Source organism: Oncorhynchus mykiss, chromosome 20, assembly GCF_013265735.2.
Source record: "Oncorhynchus mykiss isolate Arlee chromosome 20, USDA_OmykA_1.1, whole genome shotgun sequence".
Lineage (NCBI taxonomy): Eukaryota > Metazoa > Chordata > Actinopteri > Salmoniformes > Salmonidae > Oncorhynchus > Oncorhynchus mykiss.
In genome coordinates this window covers 23,175,161-23,186,700 of record NC_048584.1, presented here as the reverse complement: position 1 = coordinate 23,186,700, position 11,540 = coordinate 23,175,161, and the positions used below count along the sequence as shown (strand labels likewise).

Here is an 11,540-nt window from a genome sequence, read left to right as displayed (position 1 = left end):
GGCTCTCGGAGACCGGAAGTCACAGAGGTACTATTTCCTGTCTGTGCTAGTTGGTAAGTTTAAATGGGATGCTTTCTTTTTCAATTACTTTCCTTAAAATATAATGTATATTTTGCTTTGCATGCTCATTTTGGGATGATGAAGTCGTTAACTAGCGAATGCGTTCTCAAAAAGTAAAACATATATTTATTTTGTCGACATACTAGCTAAACGGGGATGTGAGGGGTTAGCGCGATTGGTTTCTTTATCTTAGCTAGCTAGCCTGGTTACTAAACCACAGAGTTTGTCTTTGACTAAACCATCCAATATGGTCACTTTCTAAGTTTGATTTTATGTGTGTAGTTTTAAGCAGTAATTATGTGAGGATTGTCCGTGTTCGACGGACAACGTTTATCTATTTATTTTATCACTTGCATGCTATAGATTATGTCATCTTTGTGCGCCTGACTTGAACTAGAGGCACGTTGATAGTATTTTAGTTTAACTAGTTAAGAACAAATTCTTATTTTCAATGACAGCCTGGGTTAACTGCGTTGTTCAGGGGCAGAACGACACATTTTTACCTTGTCGGCTCAGGGATTCGATCTAGCATTCTCCTGTTAACGTTACTGGTCCAACGCTCTAACCACTAGGCTACCTGTCGACCCAGTCAGTATGTTATGCTAGCTAGTTGAATCCTAGATCGCTGTGGTGGAATAGTATACATTTCGGTAAGTTAAATTCAGCCGTACGCATTTGCTCACTGACCATAGTACTGGAAATGGTCTTACGGAGAATACATATGTAATTTTATGAGTATACAAAGACTGCGCGGTTGCTTGCTGTCATACTATAGAGAGTTTGCCTGTTAGAGAATTGTTGACACGTTCACTTGACTTGTTTTGTATGTTAGTTACTCATGCAAATCAAATGTCGTATTGTCTCTGATTTCTTCCATTTTCTCACACGCAGCGCACATTTATTCTCTGTGAGAGGTGCAGACTCTTGTCTGCTCTACCCCATCGTAACCCTGTCACTCCCGGCGGGAACCATGGCCTTCGTGCCGACCCCTAGCCCAACGGTGGTGGACCAGACCACCCTCATGAAGAAGTACCTGCAGTTCGTGGCAGCCCTCACAGACAACAACACTCGTAAGTGAATGAGAAACTATGATAGTTGAGTGTGCCATAGTCTGAGAGTCAGCATCAGCCTGAGAAATATCCTGTGATCAGAAACATAATTATTTGCGTGATTTAATGTATACTGTAGCTGTAGGTGCTATTGGTGAGTTGTGGGCATAGTTATTCAGTAATCTATGGTTTAGGTATAATCTCTACAGCAGGGGCAATGTGATGAGAGCGATATTCTTTAGTCCAGAATAAGGTACAGTGTATTTGTGAGTGACTGACTGAGTGAGTGCGAGTGTGTCTGATAAAGTACCTTAAAACACTCTGGGCGCTGTAAGTAAAACTGATAAGATCTGAGTGTCCCTGTCTGCACAGAGATGAGAAGTATATGATGACTCATTGTGTCACATGAGCTGTTTTAATGTTGTTACTGTATCCTCCAACACTCAGCTGATGAAACAAAGTTGAAGATGATGCAGGAGGTCAGTGAGAACTTTGAGGTAAGTTTCTAACCATAGAATAACTAGAATGGGTATACCCATTATGTCTGTTTCTACTACAGCGGTAAGTCGCAACACTGTTCACTTATCTTGTCTACATAATGAAAACTGGTCTTATGTTAGTGGTGATGTCTTTTTCAGAATGTGACATCATCGCCACAGTACTCCACCTTCCTGGAACACATCATCCCTCGCTTCCTTACCTTCCTCCAGGACGGAGAGGTGCAGTTCCTGCAGGAGAAGCCCACACAGGTAGGAGGACATTAAATCATTTTAAATATTTATTTGCTTAAGGACAGATACAATTTAAATATGAAGTCATTGAATGCACAAGAATCAGATTCACCTTGTATTACTTTAAAACAGCAACTGAGGAAGCTGGTGCTGGAGATCATCCACCGGATCCCAACTAATGAACACCTGAGACCTCACACCAAGAACATTCTGTCTGTCATGTTTCGCTTCCTGGAGGTAAGTTGTTACTCGCGTCTATGACAGACATGATTTATGCTGCGTATCGTCTTTTCAGCAGAGGCGATGTGATGAGAGCGATATGCTTTAGTCCAGAGTAAGGTACAGTGTATTTGTGATGGTGACTGACTGACTGAGTGCGTGCGAGTGTGTCTGATAAATGTACCTTAAAACACTCTGGTCGCTGAAAGTAAAACTGATAAGATCTGAGAACGCCTGTTTGCTGAGAGATGGGAACTGTGTGGTGGTGGAATGTTCCATAGGAACCAATCGTTTCAGAAATCTATCAGAAAGGTATTGTCCACCCCACACACACACGTACTGAGTGGACAAAACATTAGGAACACCTTCCTAATATCGAGTTGCACCCCTTTTGCCTTCAGAACAGCTTGACTCTACAAGGTGTTGAAAGCGTTCCACAGGGATGCTGGCCCATGTGGACTCCAATCCTTCCCACAGTTGGCTGGATGTTCTTTGGGTGGTGGATCATTCTTGTTAAACAAGGGAAACTGTTGCGTGTGAAAAACCCAGCAGCGTTTCAGTTCTCAACACACTCAAACCTATGCGCCTGGCACCTACCACCATGCCCCGTTCAAAGTCACTTAAATCCTGGCACACATACACAATGGCACACATACACAATCCATGTCTCAAGGCTTAAAAATCCTTCTTAAACCTTCCTCCTTCCCTTCATCTACACTGATTGAAGTGGATTTAGAGAGTGATATCAATAAGAGATCATAGCTTTCACCTGGTCAGCCTGTCATGGACGGTGTCCTTAATGTTTTGTGCACTCAGTGTATTTAGTTAAGATAGTTATCTGTCCCTAACCTGAACTGATTGACTCAGTGTTTTCTTTGCATTGCATCGCTCGTTGTTTGCTTTCAGATTGAGAGCGAGGAGAACGTGCTGATATGCCTGCGTATTATCATTGAACTGCACAAACAGTTCCGTCCACAGATCTCTCAAGAGGTGAGAACCTTTCTTTTCTCCAATCTCACTTTGTGTTGATGAACAGAAGACCTGCCTACAGTGTCTTGCCATGACTCTATCTCAATTCCTCTTTCCATGATTCCTCGCATCTCCTTGCCACCTTAACCATATTGGATCAGACCTTCTTCCCCAATGTGTTTCGAGAATAAAGCGAGGAAAGAAGATGTGAGGAATCGAGCAAAGATTAATTGCGATGGAGCCCATGTCTGGATGCTGAACTGTGCTCCTCTGATCAGGTTATTAACTGTCTGTTGTAATCTTTTATTCAGATCCATCACTTTCTGGACTTTGTGAAGCAGATCTATAAGGAGCTGCCTAAAGTAGTGGTAAGACAACAGAAAAGCAGGTGGCTTATTGAGCGGGGAAATGTTTGGTCTCTGAGGATGTAGGAATCATGTTCTCACTTTTGCATTCTCCTTCCCTCTTGTCTTTTCTCCCTGTCTCTGTTCTTGTCCCTGTTCTCTCTCAGGCTCGGTACTTTGAGAATCCCCAGGTGATAGCTGAGAACACTGTGCCTTCTCCTGAGATGGTGGGCATGATCACCTCGGTGTTGGTGAAGACCGCCCCCGAGAGGGAGGACAGTGAAACACGCACAGTGAGTAGACCTGTCCTGAATACTTCTATCAACTGTCTGTAACTCCTCTTATTACCACTTGGTGGTGTAGAAGCACTGGCAAAGCATCTCAGACCAGGGCTCGTTTTCTAGGTAGAAATGTAAGGCACAGAGCTCATGTGATTCATCATTGAATCATGTCTGTTCTACACAGTATATTTCTATCTGAATGTTCCATACTGTTGTACCGATCCTGAATATAGGCTGGCATTTCCCTTGCCTGACTCCTGTTTATTTGTTTCTCCAGCACACCATCATCCCACGGGGGTCCCTGTCCCTGAAGGTGCTCGCTGAGCTGCCTATCATAGTGGTGCTCATGTACCAGCTGTATAAACTGAACATCCATAACGTGGTATCTGAGTTTGTCCCCCTCATCATGAACACTATCATGCTTCAGGTTTCTCCCCAGGCCAGGTAAGAAGCCTGTGTGTGCGATTGAGTCTGTCTTGATTCCGTCCTTTAGTCAGTCATAATTGTTATTTTTGCTAAACAACCACAAGAACATGAAATGGTATTAAAGCATAAATCATTATTAAGGGTACAGTGGAATTGTTTGCTTTGTATATAAGTAGTTATTGTAAACCCTAACATGTAACTTTCAGGCAACACAAGCTGTATAACAAGGAGCTGTATGCTGACTTTATCGCTGCTCAGATCAAGACCCTGTCCTTCCTGGCCTACATCATCCGCATTTACCAAGTACATATACCCATGTTGTGCTTTTCACTTCATGTGCCTGTGTTCAATTTCTCATTTCATTTTCTGTATTGTATTTACCTGGCACACAGAGTACTTAATGCCAGTTTTCATGGAACTTTCTAAACTATATTGTGTTTGTGTATCCCTCTGACCAGGACCTGGTAGGGAAGTACTCCCAGCAGATGGTAAAGGGCATGCTGCAGCTGCTCACCAACTGTCCCTCTGAGACAGCCCATCTACGCAAGGAACTGCTCATCGCTGCCAAACACATCCTCACCACAGACCTGCGCAGCCGTACGCATTGACGCACGCATGCACAAACAAATGTAAACTCGTTCACTCAGACTAATTCTGACACTTTATTTTTTTCTCTGTTGCAGAGTTCATCCCTTGCATGGACAAACTTTTTGATGAGTCCATATTGATCGGGTCTGGCTACACAGCCCGGGAGACACTGAGGTAAGACCATTCTCAACCTCTCATCAAACACCAGCCTTCATCTTTCATTAGTCTCCATGTGAAACAAGCTGTAGCTATCAGACCTGGCAGATCTGTGGATGGTGGAGTATAAAAAAAGGGAAAAGGTGTCTTCTAATGCTCTTTAAAGCTCTGGCACCTTCCATGCACTGATTATAAGTCACTCTGGATTAGAGCCTTTAGTGTCTGCTAAATGACTGAGATGTTACGTAAACTGTAAAAACCTTCCATTTGATAGTGAACTCTTCTGACTCTCTTCCCTCTCTCCTGTCACTCCAGACCACTGGCCTACATGGTAGTTGGTGATTGAACTATATAACCTGAAATATAACCTTCTGTTTTGATAGTGGTGAACCTTTGCAACTCCTCTCCCCCCAGACCACTGGCCTACAGCACGCTGGCAGACCTGGTGCACCACGTGCGTCAGAACCTGCCTCTCACAGACCTGTCTCTGGCCGTGCAGCTGTTTGCCAAGAACATAGATGACGAGTCTCTCCCCAGCAGCATCCAGACCATGTCCTGCAAACTGCTGCTTAACCTGGTCGACTGCATCCGCTCCAAGAGTGAACAGGAGAACGGCAACGGCCGGGACATACTGATGAGAATGCTGGAAGTAAGTAAAGCGAGATGGGAAACGACAGCCTGATTTATAAGGAAAGGGGCAATGTTGTGCCCAATCACAAATCAACTCTGCACCTTTTATACTATCTCTAGGTTCCCCATGTAAGAAGATTATGTTCCTTTTATGATTATCAAGACATTGACTTCAATACATCTTCAATCTCCTTCTTCCTCAAGGTGTTTGTGCTGAAGTTCCACACCATCGCTCGCTACCAGCTCGCCACCATCTTCAAGAAGTGCAAGCCCCAGTCAGAGATGGGCGTGGTCGAACCACAGGGGGCGCTACCCGGGGTCCCCACAACTCCTGCCCTCCCAGCCACCCCTGTCCTCCCTGCCCTGCCTCCTCTTGCGCCCCCTAACCCTGTCACCCCCGCACCTCCCGCCCCCGCCACCCCCTTCGACCGGCTGGGAGAGAAGGAGGACAAGCAGACATTCCAGGTGTCGGACTGTCGCAGCCTGGTGAAGACGCTGGTCTGTGGGGTGAAGACCATCACCTGGGGAATCACTTCCTGCAAGGCTCCTGGAGGTGAGGAGCCAAAAAAATGGCCCTTACATTACACTCGGAGGAGAAATGGACACTTGAGTTCCGATGTCAAGATTGACCCTTTTTTCCCCATTGATTTCCATCCTCATTTCATGAAGATAACTCAGGATAAACTAACCTCACTGATTGCTTACCACTCCTGTTGTGTGTTCTGTGTTGCAGAGGCCCAGTTCATTCCTAACAAGCAGCTTCAGCCCAAGGAGACTCAGATCTACATCAAGCTGGTGAAATACGCCATGCAGGCCTTGGACATCTACCAGGTATGACTGCCAGTGTACCAGTAGGGCTTTGTCTTATGGAGATATGATTATATAGCCATACATTATACATGTATACACTACACATGTATAAGAGAGCTCCACTGCCCGCTTAGCTAGCTACAGATTGATCAGGATATAACCAGATAGAAAACTCTGGAAAACTCTGAAAACTCATACCACTATATACTGTACATGTGTATACCAGCTCTCTTCTCCCTCCTGGCTAGGTACATTGCCTATGGTATAACCAGGGCCATACAATGTAGAAACTCCAGGTCGTACCACTATCAAGTCCAGGTTGTAACGAGAGCCAAACATTGTATATACTTGTGAATATCAGCGCCCCGTCTGCCCTCGGCTACAGATTACTCAGGGTTACCATAATATAACAGCTCCCCCTCTCTTGGCTGGTACAGATTGATCAGGGTTACCGTAATAACAATAGTATAACAGTGCCCCGTCCATCCTCAGATAGATACAGATTACTCTGGGTTACCATAATAACCATACTATAACAGCACCCCATCCCCCTCTCCTGGCTAGGTACAGGGTACAGATTGATCAGGGTTGCTGTAATAACCGTAATATAACAGCGCCCCATCCTCCTCTCCTGGCTAGGTACAGGGTACAGATTGATCAGGGTTGCTGTAATAACCGTAATATAACAGCGCCCCATCCCCCTCTCCTGGCTAGGTACAGGGTACAGATTGATCAGGGTTGCTGTAATAACCATAATATAACAGCGCCCCATCCCCCTCTCCTGGCTAGGTACAGGGTACAGATTGATCAGGGTTGCTGTAATAACCGTAATATAACAGCGCCCCGTCCTCCTCTCCTGGCTAGGTACAGGGTACAGATTGATCAGGGTTGCTGTAATAACCGTAATATAACAGCGCCCCATCCCCCTCTCCTGGCTAGGTACAGATTGCCAACAACCAGCAGACGTACATCAGAGTGGCCAACTGTCAGACGGTGCGTATGAAGGAGGAGAAGGAGGTGCTGGAGCACTTTGCTGGGGTCTTCACGATGATGAACCCCCTCACCTTCAAGGAGATCTTCCAGACCACAGTCCCCTACATGGTGGAGAGGATCTCCAAGAACTACGCCTTGCAGGTAACCCCACACTCTGTTGTTGTGTCCTAAATGGCACCTTGTTTGCAATGTAGTGCACTACTTTTGTTCAGGGCTCTAAGAGCAATTTCAGATCTGGGTTTAATGGAACATTTCGGTCCGGTTTCCCGGACCCAGATTAAGTCTAGTCCTAGACTAAAGATAACTTTCAATGAAATGTGTGTATGTAGGATTGGTTTTGTTTGGGGACTAATGTGTAAAACCTCACCGTCTAATTTTTCCAGATCGTGGCTAACTCGTTCCTTGCTAACCTGTCGACGTCAGTCCTGTTTGCCACCATCCTGGTGGAGTACCTTCTGGAGAGACTACCTGAGATGGGCTCCAACGTAGAGCTGTCCAACCTCTACCTCAAGCTATTCAAACTGGTCTTCGGCTCTGTCTCGCTGTTCGCTGCTGAGAACGAGCAGATGCTCAAGGTTAGGGTGATGTTTATTTTCATCATCCGTGTTGCATAGTTTCGATGCCTCTTCCTCTTGGAAGCCCTGTCCTAAATTGACAATGGTTGTTGAGATAACTATCCTGACTGAATTGAAATGCACAGGAAACAACATTAATCTTGTCTGAAGGCTAAATTGTGATGTTCACCATACTTTCAAAACTAAATGTATCGATGCCGAACACAAATCATGTCTCTTCCTTCCCCCAGCCTCACCTCCACAAGATAGTGAACAGCTCCATGGAACTGGCCCAGTCTGCTAAGGAACCATACAACTACTTCCTGCTTCTCAGGGCTCTCTTCCGTTCCATTGGTGGAGGCAGCCATGACCTGCTTTACCAGGAGTTCCTGCCCCTACTACCCAACCTGCTGCAGGGTAGTTTGCGCCACACACAGAAAATTAATTAAAATATTGTTTTGTAGCTTTTAAAGTTAGTAGCATGTCTTTTCATATGCACTGATCTGAAGACACAGGATAGATGGGTAAAAAAAACATGGTGGATGCCAAGCAGGAATTTGCTTTACAGGACGTCTCCAGTCCTCTCTCCTCACTTTGGCCTCCGCTCTCCTTCCACCAGGCCTCAACATGCTCCAGAGTGGTCTCCATAAGCAGCACATGAAGGATCTGTTTGTGGAGCTGTGTCTGACGGTGCCTGTGAGGCTGAGCTCCCTGCTGCCCTACCTGCCCATGCTGATGGACCCGCTGGTCTCTGCTCTGAATGGCTCCCAGACGCTGGTCAGCCAGGGCCTCCGCACCCTGGAGCTCTGTGTGGACAACCTGCAGCCAGACTTCCTCTACGATCATATACAGCCCGTCAGAGCAGAGCTTATGCAGGTAAGGACGTACACACGGATGCAGGCACAACAGAAGCGTGCCCCCCCCCCCCCCCCCAACAACACACATTCAATCTATACACACATCCTAGTCTCTGCTCTCACTTCCTAACCTTTGACCCCTCTTCCCCCCCCCCTAGGCGTTGTGGCGGACGCTGCGTAACCCAGCGGAGACCATCAGCCATGTTGCGTACCGAGTGCTGGGGAAGTTTGGCGGCAGCAACAGGAAGATGCTGAAGGAATCCCAGAGACTACAGTACGTGGTGACTGAGGTCCAGGGACCCAGCATCAAGGCAGAGTTCACTGACTGCAAGGCCTCTATACAGCTGCCCATGGAGAAGGTATGTGACTTGTCAGCCATTACGGGTGTGAATGGAGCTTGGTATGGTAGCCATTTTGGATCATAGTAGTGGTTAAGGTATTCAACTGTGCTGTGTTGGGCATTAAGTCACAGTAGCAGGGTATTGTAGTATGTTCTCAAAGCAAAACTCTAGTGAGCAACATTTTAAAAATCTAGGCAAGAGACAACTTCAAAACCCCTCCGTTAATTCCACTTATCCACTCCTTTCTCCTTTTCTATTTCAATGTGATAACAAAGCAGAGAAAGTAGTTAGATAACAGTGAAAGTAGCGAGAATAGGGGTGATCGTTCCCTGTCAGAGTTGAGCTTCTCTCTGCGAGAGAAGACTGTCTTCCCCATGTAATTAAAGACATCATGCGTCCTTACGGGCTCCTCATCTCTGCTCCAGGCATGAATAATCAATCTACAGAACCCTGGATGAAGACGATTATTTGCTTTCTAATGACTATCGCTGTCTGCTGATAGTGAAACACACATGCAGACTGTCATTTCTGTAATTGAGTTGACGCTCCAAAGATGGATGCCACAGTCCCCTTTCTCTCTCTGGAATTAAGTGGCTTAATGGTATTTACATCATGTGTCTTATCCTGAAATTTATTTGGATGGTAATGACTAGAAGGACGGTGTTTGTTCCTCTGGAGCTCGCCAGCTTGTAGTCTTAAAATGAGTTTTCTCTGGTTCGTTCTGCCATCTCTATGGGGAAAATGAATGGGGTTTTTGGATAAATGCTGAAAATAAGGTCTGAAGTGAGGTTTACCACAGACCTTATTTTTGGCGTTTATCCCCCCCAAAAAGAAAAACTATTAATTTCCCCATAGGCTTTGACCAAAGAGCCGTGGCGGAGTTAGTGCCTACAAAAAGACACCATTGCTATTGCCCTCCATTCTCACTCATTTTCTCCCTCTATCCCCTTCTTTTCCTGCTCTCTTCTCCCACTTTCCCTCGTCCTCTTTATCTCCGCCGGCCCCCTCTCTCTCCACTGCCTCCTCCTTTTGAAGTGAGACACTGTCTATTTAAAGCGCCTGAGTCTCTCTTTATTCAAAACACTTTCTAATGTCTTTGTCTTTATATCTATGTACTTTGTTGAGATGGGATGAGTGCATGTCAGCCAGTAGCAGTGTAGCCCTAATGTGCTGACAGGGCTAAGCCAGTAGAATTCAATTATGCACTCTCCTCCTCTTCGCCTTCCTCTTCCACCAGACAGACCATCCTTCTCTCTTGTTCTTTCTCCCTTGCTCCTCTCTCTGAGTGGCGTTAATTAGTTCATTTTCTCCCCCTTAAGTGTCCGGCCGCATTGGTTTGTCAGATCATAATCTGGCAGTTGAAATGGCTTCTGCTGGGCTCGGGCCCGGCACCATGTGTAGAGTTTCTTTCTCCATGACAGGTTACGCATAGCGCCGATCTCAGGCATGAGTTAAACACACTGCCCGAGTGCAGTAGGGTTGTTATTCTACACAGGGTACAGGGCTCCAGTCTGCAACCATTTTGTCATATTTTGTGACCCTGTCACTTGTCTGTGCGAGGTAGGGTTAGATAAAATTCTAAAATTCTCCCAGGTGTGACTGATTTATGTGTACAATGGATATATTCAAATAAATATATTTACGGCTGTCTCTCACTAATTGATTGTACAATGTAAACACATAATATTATGGTTTGAGTGTGTGATATGGGAATACATGATTTTATTTTATTTTTGACATTATAAAGAACCTTTGGCAACACTGCCATGTTGTTCTGAGCCTTGCTGTTGGAAAACCAGATTAGTGTCTGACTTTTGGCTGTCGCAGATGCACCTCCCCTGACTTCGCTCCCTGACTTTTGTCTACAGTCGGTTACTTTAGCCTTACCATTTTTAAACACGCCCAATATATGCGGTGCTGCTCGTGAATTTGACTTCATCATTTTAAAGGTCATCTCAATTTGACCCGCCAGATTCAGACGCTTGAAAACACAAACACTACAACTGAACATAATTCATGATTCGTTTTTATTTTAGTTGGTTTAGAGCCAAAGATTATACGTTTTATGTTATCAAATGGGTTTGTTCATTTTATTTCCATTTTACTCAAGTGTTTTTTTTTTCTTCTTGTTTTAGTTTACTATAACCTTGGCTCAAAGCACCCTGTTTTACGATCATGATATCTGTGGAGTGCATGGGGAAATGCGTATTGTCCATCGCAGGTGCACAAGGGCTCATTGCAAAGTTTATTTTTAGGACATTGCGTTTACTGTTATTGTGCCTACTAGAAGGTGTTATTTTTAGAGTTGGGGATCCAGAGGACGTGTTTTGAGTTTCCACTTCCTCAGGTGGTGAATTAGCACATATTGAATTAGGCCTATACAGTATTTAATACTGTTAGTGAACATAAAGATTAAGGCAAAAAAATCTGAATATTCTGGAGCCCTATTTTGACAGGTTTTGTTATATTTTACTATCTCTGGATCTACCAAAAACATTCACTGCAATTAGGTTGCATATCAAACTATTTAGG

General features: G+C 45.0%; 1 protein-coding gene across 4 annotated transcripts in view; it reads left to right on the top strand.

Annotated features, from left to right (window-relative positions):
• LOC110499190 (transformation/transcription domain-associated protein) overlaps positions 1 to 11,540 on the top strand; it is a 77,840-nt gene continuing 66,300 nt past the window's right edge. For all 4 annotated transcript variants that reach the window (XM_036956021.1, XM_036956020.1, XM_036956019.1 and 1 more), the window contains exons 1-20: positions 1 to 53; positions 952 to 1,130; positions 1,557 to 1,606; positions 1,748 to 1,858; positions 1,973 to 2,077; positions 2,966 to 3,049; positions 3,340 to 3,396; positions 3,540 to 3,665; positions 3,931 to 4,097; positions 4,286 to 4,382; positions 4,538 to 4,676; positions 4,763 to 4,841; positions 5,238 to 5,472; positions 5,658 to 6,006; positions 6,187 to 6,284; positions 7,203 to 7,397; positions 7,640 to 7,831; positions 8,062 to 8,227; positions 8,430 to 8,686; positions 8,826 to 9,026. In XM_036956021.1, coding sequence (XP_036811916.1) covers positions 1,031 to 1,130; positions 1,557 to 1,606; positions 1,748 to 1,858; positions 1,973 to 2,077; positions 2,966 to 3,049; positions 3,340 to 3,396; positions 3,540 to 3,665; positions 3,931 to 4,097; positions 4,286 to 4,382; positions 4,538 to 4,676; positions 4,763 to 4,841; positions 5,238 to 5,472; positions 5,658 to 6,006; positions 6,187 to 6,284; positions 7,203 to 7,397; positions 7,640 to 7,831; positions 8,062 to 8,227; positions 8,430 to 8,686; positions 8,826 to 9,026 — 2,808 coding nt within the window. In that variant the 5' untranslated portion in view covers positions 1 to 53; positions 952 to 1,030. The remainder of the gene's footprint in view (positions 54 to 951; positions 1,131 to 1,556; positions 1,607 to 1,747; positions 1,859 to 1,972; positions 2,078 to 2,965; positions 3,050 to 3,339; positions 3,397 to 3,539; positions 3,666 to 3,930; positions 4,098 to 4,285; positions 4,383 to 4,537; positions 4,677 to 4,762; positions 4,842 to 5,237; positions 5,473 to 5,657; positions 6,007 to 6,186; positions 6,285 to 7,202; positions 7,398 to 7,639; positions 7,832 to 8,061; positions 8,228 to 8,429; positions 8,687 to 8,825; positions 9,027 to 11,540) is intronic.